Below are 15311 nucleotides of genomic sequence, written 5' to 3' on the forward strand. Positions count from 1 at the left end.
CCACACCATCTATCCTTCCAAGATCTCAACATCTTCCCATTACCCACAAAAAAACAAAGATCATTATCACCAAGATATTTTATTCTTTCTTGATGGCTTTCCACAAACCTACCCCATTCCTCTCTTTCACTTCATAGGAGCACCACCCCCCATTTTTTTCCTCATACTTACCACAAATAACTTGCTTTCAAAGAGCCTTCCATTCCGTTGCAAAAAACCAATTCCATTTGCACAAGAGGGTCTTATTAAGTAATGACAAATTCCTCACCCCCAAACTACCGTTTCCTTTATATGAGCAAACAATAGACCACCTTACTAAATGAGGCTTTCGCAACAAGTCCCTTTCACTTAAAAGAAAATCCCTTTGGATTTGCTCCAATTTCAATCTACTCTTCTTGGATAAAATAAATAGGCATACTAAAGACGATGTTATGAATTAAGGTAAGTCAGCCTTTGGAAATTTTCCAAATCGATGATCTTTTCCGAAGCCTTTCCTCCACGTCATCCCAAACTGCCACAAATTTGAACTGAGTACCCAAGGGAAGGCTTAAGTAAGAAGACAAAAGAGCACCAATCTTGCAACCAAACTCTTGAGTCAGCTCTTCTAAATTCTCCACTTTCCCCATTGGAATGAGCTTATTTTTTTTCAAATTAACCCTCGACTTGGACACGGCCTCAAATCACATAATTAACCAATTCAAATAAGTCATTCGATCTAAAAAAGGCTCATAAAAGACTAAAGTGTCTTTAATGGACAACAAATAAGAGATTTTCACTCCCTCTCTTCTTCTACCTCTAATCCTCCAAACGGACAAATGAAAGTTATTTTAAATGATATTTGGAAGGTCAAGAAAGATTTTAGAAGAACATTGTAGTTTCCAAATAGGTTATATTGAATTCTAAATTAACTCTCATATACGTTAGAAATACATTATTCAATGTAATTTTATGAGAATTATATATAATATTTTTTGGATACCATTAAAATAATTTTTTTTACATGTTTTGGGGTAGATTTCAATCGTATTGATGAGTTGAATTTAAATACATAATTTTCTAAAAAAAAATAATAATGTTGATATTATTAAAATGTTACTAAATATATAAAATATTTTTTATATAAATAAAAATAAAAATTTTATGAGTTGGTTATATTTGAGTCAAAAGTCATTTTTGTTAATTTCCTTCTTGAACAAATTATATTTTGATTTATATATAAATTAGTCTATATTTTATAAAATTTGGACAATATCACATTGGTAGCTAAAATCATGATTTCAATTTCAACTTCAATTTTTTTTATTTAAAAAACTAATTATATAATTATCAAATTATTTATAAAAGAATCTCATAATCAAAAGATTTAGGTTATGTTTGGTTTCATAAAATTTAAGAAAAAAAAGTAAAAGAAAGGAAAATAGGGAGAAAAAATAGAAAAAAATAAAAATAAAAATAAAAATAATAAATTATTTTTATTTACTACTTTTTTTAACCGTTCATTTAAATATTAAATAATTTGAAAATATGCAAGGTACTTATTAGTTTTAATTCTATTTTATTTTTAATAATTTTTTTTCATGGAATAATTAAGAAAATAATTTTTGTTAACAACTTTTTTTTTTTTTTTTGGGTTTAGTACTTTCCACTATCCAAACTTAAACTTAAAAGAAATCTCGAAAATTCCGATATAAGAATATATTTTAGTAGGAAACTATCATGACTTCTAATAAATCAGATTAGAATTTGAGACAGATGGTGTACATGCCACGTGATGCTCACGTGGCGGTGGGTTTAGCCTAAACCGGACGAAACTGTAATATAAGAAACTGGAGAGGAAGCCAAACTGAACCTTCTACTGAAACGAGAACTCTTGAATCCATTAACCTAAGCCAATCCGGAACCTTCTCCTCAGAACTGTTGAATCCATTAACCCTAACTCCATTTTGCAGAGCCATGCGTGCCCTAACCAAACTCTGCAGTGCCGCCACCGGACGGCGGTTGTTTCCGGCGGCGACTGCAGTGTCTACCAGGTCATACGCTCTGATTCCGATGGTGATAGAACACTCCTCAAGAGGGGAGAGAGCCTACGACATCTTCTCTCGCCTTCTCAAAGAGCGAATCGTGTGTATCAACGGTCCGATCTCCGACGACACTGCCCACGTCGTTGTCGCTCAACTGCTCTTCCTTGAGTCCGAGAACCCTTCTAAACCTATCCACATGTATCTCAACTCTCCCGGTGGCGCTGTCAGCGCAGGTATCAATTTATATTTGTTGAATCCATTGTGATTTATTGATTTATACTGATTTTTTCTCGCATTATTATAATGCTTATAGTATCATGAGATTAAGAGTATATTTACTTCCATAGGATTGCAGTGTAGGACCGAAAAAGATAAACGTTTCAATACTGAAAATTTAGGAAAAAGAAAAAGAGAGAGAGAGGCTGTGTTTGGATTAAGAAAAGGTTGAGGGAAAGTACAGGGAGAGGGAATAAGTGGGGAAAATGCAAAGAAATAAAAATATATATATTTTTGATAAATAAGAGTATCCATTAAAAAGTGCAACTAGTGCATAAGAGTGGACAGGTCGCATACAAGGAGTGCCAAAAGACAACAGAAAATAGGGGAAGCAAAAAAATAGTCCCTCCCTCAGTAAAGACCCAACCAATCTATAAAAATGATAAGTTTTTAAAGTAATTGTTATTCATTCTTATTATTCATGACAAATGAAAAAGAAAAAGTATTTGAGATTTCTTCGCATGCCCAAGCATTTTCCATAATCTAAGTGTAGCTTAATGCATTTCCACACTGAAAAAACAGGGAAAACTTGTTTCTTGATTTATTTTCAAACAATGTTACCTGAAAATGGGTCATTATTGAAAGAATATTAAAAATTATCTATTGAAAAATATGTTTGTTGATGCATTCTCAAAGCTGAAAAGCCATTTTCAGTTTCGTTATCAAACAGCTGTATGGGTTTTGTTTGTATAGCATTGCTAAAATTGTAAACAAATGTCATATATTTGATTTAGATATTTACAGTTATAGGGTGTCTAACAACAATGCCTATATAACCATCTTGTTATTTATAAAGAATGATATATTTTCTTGACTTAAAATGTCAATCTTAATTGAAAATTGCTAGTAATGATTTGGTTGTAGATCAATAGCATTTTTCTCGAGTCCTTATGATTTTATTTTTCTGTTATTTGTCTAGGTCTTGCTATTTATGATACAATGCAGTACATTAGGTCGCCAGTTAATACCATTTGTTTGGGTCAAGCTGCATCAATGGGTTCCCTGCTATTGGCTGCGGGTGCCAAGGGTGAGAGACGGGCACTCCCAAATGCCACAATTATGATTCACCAGCCTTCAGGTGGGTACAGTGGGCAGGCAAAGGATATGACTATTCACACAAAACAGATTATTCGGGTTTGGGATTCGCTGAATGCGTTGTATGCAAAGCATACTGGACAGTCATTAGATATTATTCAAAAGAATATGGATAGGGATTATTTTATGACCCCAGAAGAGGCAAAGGAGTTTGGGATAATTGATGAGGTTATTGATCAGAGACCAATGGCTTTAGTGACTGATGCAGTTGGGAATGAAGGCAAAGATAAAGGCTCTAATAAGGATTGAGGGTAAGATCTCTTTTGTCGTTTTATTGACAATGTTAAACTTTTGTGGTTTACCAATTATTTTTACATGAGTTCTATTAATTTTATTTACTGGTGGAACCTGTGCTTCAAGGTTTAAGATTTTTCTTGTTTCTGAAACTTTTGTCTGTGACTGTGATATGGAATTTTTTTTCTGGCCTGGTTTAGGCCTCAAACTTAGAGCTGCCTAAGCACTTGCCATTCCAGGCATTGTGTAATTTGAGGAAAAATGACAAAAAATTAACTTTTCTTCTGGGGAAAAAACCATTTGGGGCTCAACTAGTCAAACTGTCAAATTATATTGCAGGCCTCAATGTTGTTGGCATTCAAGTGTTGGGTTTTAAAAGAATCTGCATACTTAACCTCTGTGAGTCACTGTCTCTCAGGCTTCTGATTGGACATGATCTTTTAAGCTTCTATCTCTGCCTTCAGTGTGTGGGTGAAATGTGGGCTTGCCAGTAGTAGCAGCCTGCACTTGTGACCCAATTCACACTCATGTCTGCCAACCTACTCGGTTAACTGTACAAATTTGTTTGCTTTGACCTGCATCCTGATTTGTGGTTTGTCCTCACCATTTTTATGGAACTTAAATAAATGCCGTAAATGTGTTTGTGAAGCAGTATGAATAAATTGTATAATTTGTTGGTTGTGGGAAGTCCTATGCTTGTTTGGTGTGAAGATAAAGGATCTTGTTAGGCTATCAACCATTTAATTTTTGTGCTCTTTTAGTTTCCCTCCGTTTTCCCTATCTTCTGTTCTTCCATTGTTTGCCTCTCATTTTATTACTGCTTTCTTGTTCCAATTCGGTCAATTGACTGGTGTAAATTTACGAAAGAGTGGGACAAGGTTTTAAGGATACCTGTAACCTCCAAATATGGTGTTGCAAATGTGCTACATGTGGAACTGTGAGGCATTATCGATGAAATTAGTTTGTAAGACTGCAGAATAGATTGTTGTACTGAAAGGATTTCTAGTATAAAGAGTAATCTCCCAGGAGAGGATGAACTAGATATATGTATATAGTAGTTGTGGAGAAACATAATTAGGTTGAAGCAATGGTAGAGAGGTTGAGCTTTGCAGTTGTTTGTTTGGAGCCTTAAACACAAATTGGCATATATCATAAATATGGATCAAATAAATCTGATTCTAAGTGACTCAAAAACCTGGATCAATTTTTTTGTGGTTGTGCCCAAGGCTATTGGTTCTCTCTCCATGTCCTCTAAGGTGCCTTTTCTTATCTTCCATTTATTTATTTTTATTGTTATTGGATAGAAACCCTGTTTAAATTCTGACTATTATCTGATTTGTTGGAGCTGAAAAGTAGATGCATTGTCTGGAGATTATCATTGGGGATTCCATTATTTCTTTGCATGACACTTTGGTTGGCCTAATGCTGAATAGAGAGAAATCAGGGCATATCCCAATCTGATGGTTGTCTCAGCTGTGGGGTGTTGGCCAAGATGTGAATGGTGATGTCGTGTTTGGAAAATCTTTACATTTGAAAGGAAAGAATTGATTGATGACCCAAAGTCCCTGACACACTTTGAATGAGACCAGTAGAAATTTAATTTGACTCCAACTGGGATATGTAGGATCAATCTAGTTGGAAGGTCAACTTCTATTTGTTCTGAAGTTAACTGTTTTGCCTACGGGCCTCCCCTGCCCAAATCCTTCTAGTCATTGGTATGGAAAATAAAAACAGGGCTCATTCTTAAGCCACATTCCTAAGTAATTTAATCTCTTGCCTTGTCCTTCTTTCTGTTGCGTGTGTTGGTCATCCACAGAACATGTGCTGTCCTTCTTGCAAGCCTTGGGTTAGTAGTAAACATGTGGGTTGAACTTTATTGTGTTTTCAATGAACTTTGTTGCCTATGGATGTGTAGGCATTGCAAAACTTTCAGCTCTTCCGGTGAACTTTGTTTCTCCCTATGTTATTTCAGTGGTATATCACAACTGTTTCCACATAACAATGTTAGCATGGTTGTAATTTGGCATTCTTGCTTAGACAACTTTCAAGAATGTGCATATTGCTGATTTTCCCAGAGAGTGGAGACCCTTGCACTTTTCTTTTAGGTTGTAGGAATTTTACATGTTGAATAGTCATTATTAGTATATTGATTCCTCTTAACTTCTCAAAAAAGAAAGGGAGGAAGAAGAAGAAGGAAGAAAACAAAAACTACTACATTCAGCACATATTTCTGATTCATGTTTGTGTGTGCCTTTAGACACCTTTATGCGCTCATGTTTGTTACATGACACATTTTCCAAAAAGCTGATGTCAGACCCATTGATGTAAATATTTCAGGTGGTTATATTTTCCACCTCTCTCTCTATACGTGTGTGTTTTCTAAAATGTCTTGATTCCAACTAGGATTTTTCCCAAACCTTGTTGGTCAAAGCGTAATTCATAGAAAACAAGACACCTGAGGATAGCATAATTCATAAAAATCAGAACATGAAGGCATTCTGTTTTCTTAATTTGGCTGCATTTGTTTGATTGTCTGAAGATGAATAAGGAGTACAAACACCAAGGACCCCTGTTACTTTGATATACCTTTTTGGGACTTTACATGTGAATACATTGTAAGAGCTCAGGAGTTTGATCTATTAGGGTAGACTAGTAATACTAGGTTTGAATTAATGTTTTATACACCCAAATTCTTATATGCATCCAAATAAATGGAGTTACAGATCAAAAGTTTCATGCATTGTGCATATAGTCTGTAGGGAATGTACCGATCATTACATTTTATCTACTGCAGCAATTTCAAGATCATTATCTACAAATTCCTGGAAAATATACATGTTGCTTTTTAAATTGTTTATATTTCCTTTATTTTACCAATACCACATGTTGGTGTCTTAGCTCTGTTTGGACTACATTGATAAGCATGTCTAATTGCTTGCAGATTCCCAAAGGATATCAAGCTGCATAGCTGTGATGAGTTTTATGGATAATGATAAACAAATAATCTGCTGTTACATGTGGGTATTGAAGCCTGAATCAAAATTATATTTAAAACAAAAGCTTGCTAGTCTACTTTTCTACTATGAACAATAGTCAATCTGAGAATTGTTCTGTTTCGAAACTAGCTCAGCTGCTCCCCATGTTTTTTGTCCCAGTTATCTTCCATTTAATTCATTTTTTTAAGTTGGTGTGTGTTCAGATATTATTCAGTTAGAGATCTTTGCAGACCTGATTTTGCTGTCTGAAATTACAATAACTGTTTAGTTTTTTCTAGAATCGCCGGCCAAAATTGTTCTCAATCATCTTCCTCAGATTACTAACTTCTGTCGATCTTGATCTTGCTGCAGGTGATGGGGTAGCTGGCTGCAGCTATGGCTTTATTTCGGGGACTCTTTTTTTTTTTTTTTTTGTACGGGGGCTAGCATTCACTTATCTATTTATGAATCAAGTCATTATTTTAATACTCAATAATTTAGATTCTCATCGGGAACATGCTTAGCAATTTTGTGAGACTTTATTTTTTTCACATATTTATGACTGAAACTCAAGCGGATTCTCATCAACACCATTTTGATTGTAAATTTGAAGATGGCATTGCTATCACATTCATAGGAAAGGAGTTTCTGTAACACTCGGATAATATGGGTCCTTTGTGTTTTTCTGAACAATATGGAAAGAGGGGAATAGATCCTTTGAAAGTAGATTTTGGTAGTGAAGAGGATGTGTTCCTTAAAACTCACTTTGTCTGGCGTAGAGGCTCTGTGGTGAATGTATATCTCCATTTTGTTTACTTCCCTGATGGTTTAGTAGTTCTCAACTGACTGGCTTGTGCTTTTTTGTTTATTCTGATGCCCTCAGGATTTGGCAGAGTACTAATAATGGTTTAGTATATTAACATTCAAACTTAAGACCATAAATGAAATTAAACCTTAAAAGTAATGATGATAATAGAGATAATTTGTCTTATAAAAGTAAGTTTTGTTATCAATAATAATATATATATATATATATATTTTTCCAGTTTTAAAAAATGAATTTACCAATTTTTATTGTCTATTTCAGCATTCCAATATGTCATTTTTAGCATCAGAAACAAGTTGAGCTACTGATTTGAACACTGCTGTGAAGCAATGTCTGCCTTTAAGAAAACAATGTCATAAAGATCATACAATGGGGGATTGTTTAAGCTATATTCCCATTCAGCTATAAACCTTTATTTGTGTCTATATAACTCCATTTTCAGAAAATTCATGATGATTTCTTCTAAGGGAAAATCACCCTGATATCACAGTGAAGAATTGACTACCTCCATGGTAGGAAATGCAGGAGGAGATTATGATACATGACAGGTTGAGGATCTGCTCTGTATAATAAACAAGAATTGCCAACAAAATCTACTCATGACCCATATTCATTCACTCGAACCTCAATTTTATGAAGCAGCCAAATGCCCAAGAATGATACTACATGAAAATCATCAACAACATGGTTGCAGTCCATAAATTCGTTGAAGTGTAAAGCTTGCTCTTATAACAGCAACATAAACTCTCTGACCTGATTAAGATTCATCAAGACTCAGGTTTTATCCATAGTGAGCAACACTGAGAATTTGATGAAATCCTAGGGTTCATAAATTCAACAGAAATCTTGTGCTCTATAGAAAGATTAGTAAAGACATTTGGCATATAAAGTATCAGCAGCCAGAGGAGTACTAGCAGCAATGAATACTTACCACCAAAGATGAATTTTCCCCCATATAACCAGTGATATATACTGTTCTTACCACTGAACAATCAACTAGCTAACATGCATCCCATGTTTGAGCTTAATGGAGCTCAAGCTCATGGCAGGTGCAGCTTGCTCTCTGCACTCTAGTCTCACTTCTCTGAGCTTGGAAAGCTTGGTTTTGTCATAAACAAGGATTGAATGCTGTGCATAACAAAGGCTGCACCAATGCTTATAGGGGTGTCATCCATGTAGCTCCATTAACTGAGCAAGTGTTAAGAGTTCAGAGCAGATGCATACATAGGATGATGATCAGTCATGGAAAATTCATAACAAGCAAAAAACACAGCAAACGTTAAAGAGTTCAAAGCAGGGTACGTCTACAAGTCATGGCAAATACAGAACCACAAAAAGCATAGTGATAGCATAACCTACTAATAAGACCAGTTTCCAAGCATGGTTTTTCTTATTTGAGCTTATCCATCGTAAGTTCCCCATTAAGACAGACCTCTTCACTGCTGCCTGAGTCCACACTCCATCATTCAGTAGCAGGGATCATGTTTCCTTCCTCAGTTTAAAAGAAAGGTGCTCTGCTAGGCACCCCTTTTCTCTTATTCACCCTCTTCGGGGGACTCTGTGTCTTATTCACACTTGGCTTTGGTGGGGGCTTCTTTTTTGGCTTTTTTGGGGCAAGATAGGGAGGATCTGAACTGGTCAGATTTGTAGAAACTGCTGCGACCTGAGAATATTGATGTGAAAAAAGAGCGCAAATGCCAAATTTTATGAATATATTGTTTAACACAATCATTACCTTGCATGAGATAGAGCAGTAGGTATAGATGCTTGGTTTAAATATGATCCGATGGCAAACTTTGCACATTTCACCAGAATTCAGTTCCCGTCCAGAGTGCGGAAGAGGGTTTACGGCTAAAACTTTCTTACCATTGCATCTATAAGGCTGGAAAGTCAAGTTATATTAGATTCAATAAAAAAAAGCATGGTAATAAATGTCAAAAGATCAAATCAGGTTTGCTGTACATGTTAGCTTGAGAAAAAGTGTCACTTAAAATAGTAAAAATCTACAAAAATATATAAATAGGGGCCGCCAAGATGAAAAAGGAAAAAAACTAATAAGAGTGGCACATCTTATGGATATAAAGTTCTTTCCTACACAAAATAGAATAATAAAAATCTTCTAATTTCTATATCAAAACTTGTCAGTGGAATCAAGGCATGTGTTTAACAACTAGCAATCAACAATAATTGGTTCTCATATTGAGGTCTCTGATCTATTCGTTACAAATACAAATAACAAAATTAAGTGGCGGAAGACCAGACCGCCGCCAAACCTTATGGGCTAGAAAACTAAACTATCACCAAACCTAAATTAGAGAAGTGTAAAAAATAAAATAAAATAACCAAAAACCAAAAACAAAAGAACCAACAACAACAAACAGAGAAAAAAAAAATAGTAGACATTTCAGTCCATTAGCAGCAGTAATTAAAAACCGCCTGTAAAAGGTGGACCCAAGTGAAGATGCTCCTCCTGATGTGCTTTTTAAAGCAGTTTCCAAATTTTTGCTACCGCTACTGTCCACAGTGAAAATGTTTTGTCTGATTTTTAGTGGCAATTCATGGTATTCAACACTAAGAATGTTCTTCCCATGGCAGGTATTGGAAAAAACACCTGTAACCGGCTACATCAGACAAATTTGTAAATTCCCTGTGAATATACCACTATTAACAAAAGTAATGGAGAGCCATATAAAGCATTCATGGTATTGATTATTTCTATTAAAAAATTAACTCCCAAAAATACTTTATCTTGTATGATATTTGATTTATCAACTTAGTGAGAAAATGTCCATGACCTTGTCTTCCCTTTCTCGAAGCAGAAAAATAATGGTATATTAAGTTTTTCCTAAATTAAGAAATCAAATATGGCACAAAAGCCTCTCTCAGAGGAACACAAGCAGTAGCGCATATTGACATTTTCCTGAACTTCAGGAATTGAAACTGTTTTATGGTCAGGGACCTAGATGGGCTATGCAGTCTGAACTAGGGTAATACTTCTTCCCCTACTCCCCAACCCAATGATAACAGGGCCTTCCAACAACCATCCAATCTATTAAAAATTTAATCTTTACAGGGTCTGAAAAAAGAAGGGGCTTGGGATTCCCTTCTTGGACCGCACCTTCGCCTTACAACCTATAAGGCAGGTAATGCTGGAAAAATGCACTTGAGCAAAATTGATGGCTGAAAGGGTGCTTTTGTATGAGCTGCTCTTGGAATCCAGAATCAACACCAAAGATGAAGAGAATGAGTTTGATTTCACTGGCCTCAGTAGAACAAGATTTTTTATTTTTTATTTGTCAAAAACAAAAATATTTTCATTAACAAAGTAAACAAGAGAAGGATAAAAAATCCTTCCCTAAATACACAAGAAGATATAATTATGTCATCAGTTAACTGTAGGTGAGACACTCCATGAATGGTCTGAATATTTTATACACCAAGTAGAGAAGATGAGATTATATTTAACTAAAGAAGAATTATAACAGCTATGGAGGAATCGTTAAATTAAGAGGTTGAAGGCCAAGGTAAGAATAGGGGTTATGGTGACAATATGGTAAGAGCAGATAAAAGAGAAAAAAGGTGCAGAAAGATAGGATATCCAGTAGAAATTGTCAGGTGGAGTCTTGCTTCTTAAGAATCCAGTTAAAATTGGGAAAAATGAATGAAAGTTCACTCTAAAACCACATTCCCTGAATGCGACTAAAATTTTTATGCTGTTTAGACACAACATTCTATAAAGTAAGAATCGCATGCACTGAATGCTTTCCTGCATAGAAAGGACAAAAGAAGAAGAAGAAAAAAATGACAAGTATGAAATTGCAGTGGCTTTTATGCTGTGCTGACTCAAAATTTGTTATAGAAAGAACTGCTAGTACTGAATGCAGTTTCCTGTGGGGAGTGCAAAAAAAAACAAACAAATGCATGACAAGTGGAGAAGGTGAGAGTATATTTAACTAAAGATGAATTATAATGGCCATGGAGGAATCTTTAAATTAAGAGTTTGAAGGCCAAGAAAAGAACAGTGGTTATGGTGACAATATGATAAGAGCAGATAAAAGAGAAAAGTGGTGAAGAAGGTGAAGAAGGATAGGATGTTCTGTAGAAATTGTCATGAGGAGTCTTGCTTCTTAAGAATCCAGTTAATTGGACCAAAGGAATGAATGTACAAAAAGGGTCCAATCCATAACCGCATTTCCTGCCTGTGTGACTAAGATTTTTACATTGTTATGACACAAAATAATTTAAAGTAAGAACCGCATGCACTGAATGCAGTTTCCTGCAGAGAAAGGACCGTAAACAGAAGAAAAAAAAGGACCATAAACAGAAGAAAAAAAAATTGATAAGTTTGAAACTGCAGTGGCATCTATGCTGTTTTGACTCAAAAAAATTTATCATAAGAACCGCTAGCAGTAAATGCGATTTCCTTCAGAGAGACCAAAACAAAAAACAAAAACAAGAAACAAATGCATGGCAAGTTTCAAGCTGAGGTGGCATGTAACACACTATTCACTGTCGCTACATTACTTTGTAGTGAACACTCGATATTTCAATTTTTTTTTATTTTGTAGCAATTTTGAAGAAAACTCATCAAGATTCACATAAAGAAGGAATTTGTGTAACTGTATAACCTTTGAATTGTCATAGCAACTACTTTTCCTTCTTTAGAAATATAACATAGTCAATCTATTACCATATCACATCAATGTAATCAACAGAAACCAAATTATATAGAATAGCCCCAATAATTAACTTAAGATGATGAATGTATTGAATGATTTCAACACAATTAGCTATAACAATGGATCAATAATAACATTTCTGAATAAATCAGTTGAACACAAAATGAAAAAGTGCAAGCAACAAACACAATGGTAGCTTTTGTATAAAATAAGCACAAGAACTGGAGCAATTTAAATCAGACGCACTAAGAAATCCAAGGCACTGTTTGGACAACACATGAAAATTATTCCATTTTGCTCTAACTATTCCTTTTGTTTTCTATTTGCAGTTATGGGAATATAAAGAGATAATGTTTTAAATTTTTATTAAAATTTTTAGTGATGTTTTATTAAATAACTACATTCTAATTTCAATATCTACTCTTGGAATCTATAAAACAATATAATTTGATTCATAAATTGTTCAATTGACAATCCTTACATAGAAAATATTAACAAGTTAAAAGAGAGAAAAACGTAATGATTAATAGATAACACGAGAAGGGAAGAAGTATATAGTAGAGTCCTTAACACAAGAGGTTTGAGCTCTCCCAACTACTAAAGGAATATTTATTTCCAAAAGTAGCATGGGAGAAGTCATATTCTTAACGTTGGGGCAACAAACATAAAGCCCTAATGGAAAAATTCTATGAATATCAATATTATAGAAATTAAAATGCTTATACAAACTTTTTAACCAACAAATAGAGAGAGGTACCTGGATTTGAGAACAGTCTATATGCTTCTGCATGTCGGCGAGGAGAACAACATCTTTATGCACATGCTTATATATTTGCAGTTTTTTATGATTGGAATGTGCATCAGCAGAAACACAAGATTCACACATACCAGCATCACAATTAATGCAGTATACGTTTAGCTCGCTCTTACGCCCTTCATGAATCAAGCAAGCACCTAAAAAGTCTGTACGTAAGAACGAATCAAGCCATGCAGGTTTCTGCTTCTTATGATAGATCTGAGGCTCAGGCTGCAAAAGTTTATCAAAATCAATAAAACGTACACAAGGAAGTATGTCTAAATTTCAACAACCCCTAGAATGCAAAGAAAAGAAAATAACATAAAAGGATTCATTATGAAGGATAATTGTGACCATATATCAGTTGAGGAAACAAGTGGAAGGAGAAACTAATATTGAAAAATATAGATCATAGAACATCCAAAACAAAGAAACTTCAAATCATGAAAAATTTCTCACAGTATAAAAAGCCCAAAGAAAAACCACATTTAAGGAGTAAAATACATTGAAAGAAGGATCCATTATAAAAGCCTTAACTGAGCAGAGAAACATCTGTTCGCTTACCAAGCAGATAGCCAGATACCTTTTCCTTTCTAAGCAACTGGCCCACAAATCAGAGAGACGTGAGGCTAATAGCAACTATCAATAACTTAGAATATTGAATTGACATTGATGCAAGAATGGGCTTAATGTGAGAAACCAGGGTGTAGGGTCAATTGTCAAATTAGTGTGTTGCTTTAATGCTGAAGATTGATAGGAAATGTGGAACTTCACACTTGGAAGTTGGAATTGACCTACATTCCCTCATTCTAATTGTCTCTTTTGTAAAAACTAATGAATCTTCATGAAAAACCTGTATTAAATCATAAATTCTTCATTCACTTATTACAAAGAAGAATTTTTTTTTTAAAAAAAAGGTAATAACTTTTAAGTTAACAACTTTAAGAACAATTTAACTTAAAGTCAATTTAAGTCATTAAATAATAAGTATTAAGTTTTACCTAACACCCATTAACTATTTTGACTTAATATTTAAAGTTAAATTTTACTTTAAATTGTGATATTTAATCATTTTACTAAATATGTTTAATTTACTTAATGATATTTAATCATTTTACTAAAAATCTTAGTGATATTTACCAAACACCAGCGAAGTATAAGCATTGGTATGAGCCTAAGTGTTTTTTTAGTTGAGGACAAGGAGCCCTACTAAGAAATCAAAGACTTAATTACTTTGGTTCCTAGTCAACGCCCAAATTGTCTATGTTTTCTTCCATTCCGTTGGCATCATGAACCTTTCTGATCATATACATTTGCATGTGAATTCATCCATTGTGGGTTTCCTTAAATCTCAACATCTCAGTACAAAATGGATTGGAACCCACAACTCAATTCTCCTGTAGTCTCATTTTACGACCACTACCCTACACCCAGATAGTAAAAACAAAGCTCAAAGCTCTACTCAAACTGGGACTAGTAAAGTACGTTGGCATTGATCTATATTCTCCATTCAAGCCTTTCTTCTCCTTCACCCCAAACACCAATCATCTCCAGCATTCTTTTCTCTGAGGCAATGTGTCGAACAACTTACATGCAACAACCCAGATATACAAATGACTATCCTTGAATCACCTCTTATCACGCTAATCTTTAGAAAACAATGAAGGATCTAACGCAATAAATATACCAAAAAGTTAAGATAAATTAAATTTAACAAAAAAAAAAAAAACAAAAGACAGAAGGACAAACCACACACAAAAACAAAACGAAGCACCACATACATGCTTGAGGCTGGAGCATAAATTCAGCGTCCATCAACCAAAACCCAGATCCATCCACCCATCCATTGCTTCACCCCCCAGCCATTAACATGATTTATGAATCTTCTCCATTTTTCTCTACACATACAGAGGGAGAGAGAGAGAGAGAGAGAGAAAGAGCTCTATCTTCCAGAATTTCATCTTTTGATTATTCCTTGAAACAGAAATTCTTATATAGAAATTAATAATCCATCCTTTCTAATTCTTTTTCGATTTTCTATGACAGATCGTACCAAGTTTACAAAATATTATTTATTAAGTTTATTGGAATTTAAATCGCAAAAAATACTTTGTATCATTTTCATCAATAATTAATCATTATTGCTACAAATTTCTTTGTATGACATTTTCTTCTTGAGGAAAAAAAATGAAAAAAGATTTATCTTATTATAACTTTAAAAATAACATTTTTTTAATTCATTATGTTTTGTTTGGTAACGGTATTATTATGATGTTTTATAAAACAAAGATTTGTTTAAAAACCTATAATATTTTTAAGCATTTTTTTTATTTTAAAAATGATTTTTTATATAAATTCCATAAACAAATGAAAATAATATAAAATAATTAAAATATGATGTGTATATAT

At 34.0% G+C, this 15311-nt stretch overlaps 2 protein-coding genes across 5 annotated transcripts; one reads left to right on the top strand and one right to left on the bottom strand.

Annotated features, from left to right (window-relative positions):
- The first annotated feature begins 1835 nt into the window (after positions 1-1835).
- LOC117925167 (ATP-dependent Clp protease proteolytic subunit 2, mitochondrial) lies at positions 1836-7420 on the top strand. Of its 2 annotated transcripts, XR_004652959.1 has the most exons (4): positions 1836-2254; positions 3217-3643; positions 6568-6643; positions 6974-7420. XR_004652959.1 is itself a non-coding variant. In XM_034844078.1 (3 exons), the coding sequence occupies exons 1-2, from the start codon at positions 1954-1956 to the stop codon at positions 3639-3641; spliced, it is 726 nt and encodes a 241-aa protein (XP_034699969.1). In that variant the 5' UTR covers positions 1841-1953; the 3' UTR covers positions 3642-3643; positions 6974-7420. The 2 variants fall into 2 exon arrangements, 1 of the variants encoding a protein (XP_034699969.1); XM_034844078.1 differs by lacking the exon at positions 6568-6643 and having other exon boundaries at positions 1841-2254.
- Positions 7421-7824: 404 nt separating this feature from the next.
- LOC117904931 lies at positions 7825-14863 on the bottom strand. 3 transcript variants are annotated; one of them, XR_004649639.1, is made up of 5 exons: positions 14684-14863; positions 12864-13133; positions 9163-9309; positions 8359-9090; positions 7825-8180 (listed from the first exon to the last, which is right to left on the bottom strand). XR_004649639.1 is itself a non-coding variant. In XM_034817791.1 (4 exons), exons 2-4 carry the CDS (start codon positions 12990-12992, stop codon positions 8926-8928), a joined length of 441 nt encoding a protein of 146 aa, XP_034673682.1. In that variant the 5' UTR covers positions 12993-13133; positions 14684-14863; the 3' UTR covers positions 7998-8925. The 3 variants fall into 3 exon arrangements, 1 of the variants encoding a protein (XP_034673682.1); XR_004649649.1 differs by having other exon boundaries at positions 7925-8615; positions 8787-9090; XM_034817791.1 differs by having other exon boundaries at positions 7998-9090.
- Between the last annotated feature and the right edge of the window lie 448 nt (positions 14864-15311).

The sequence above is a fragment of the Vitis riparia genome, chromosome 1, assembly GCF_004353265.1.
Source record: "Vitis riparia cultivar Riparia Gloire de Montpellier isolate 1030 chromosome 1, EGFV_Vit.rip_1.0, whole genome shotgun sequence".
NCBI classification, from domain to species: domain Eukaryota; kingdom Viridiplantae; phylum Streptophyta; class Magnoliopsida; order Vitales; family Vitaceae; genus Vitis; species Vitis riparia.

Coding starts and splice junctions, on each gene's coding strand:
- LOC117925167 (XM_034844078.1), top strand. CDS start 1,954: ATGCGTGCCCTAACCAAACTCTGCAGTGCCGCCACCGGACGGCGGTTG. Junction 2,255..3,216: donor CGGTGGCGCTGTCAGCGCAG/GTATCAATTTAT, acceptor TTATTTGTCTAG/GTCTTGCTATTTATGATACA.
- LOC117904931 (XM_034817791.1), bottom strand. CDS start 12,992: ATGTGTGAATCTTGTGTTTCTGCTGATGCACATTCCAATCATAAAAAA. Junction 9,310..12,863: donor TAGACTGTTCTCAAATCCAG/GTACCTCTCTCT, acceptor TTGACTTTCCAG/CCTTATAGATGCAATGGTAA. Junction 9,091..9,162: donor ACTGCTCTATCTCATGCAAG/GTAATGATTGTG, acceptor CAATATTCTCAG/GTCGCAGCAGTTTCTACAAA.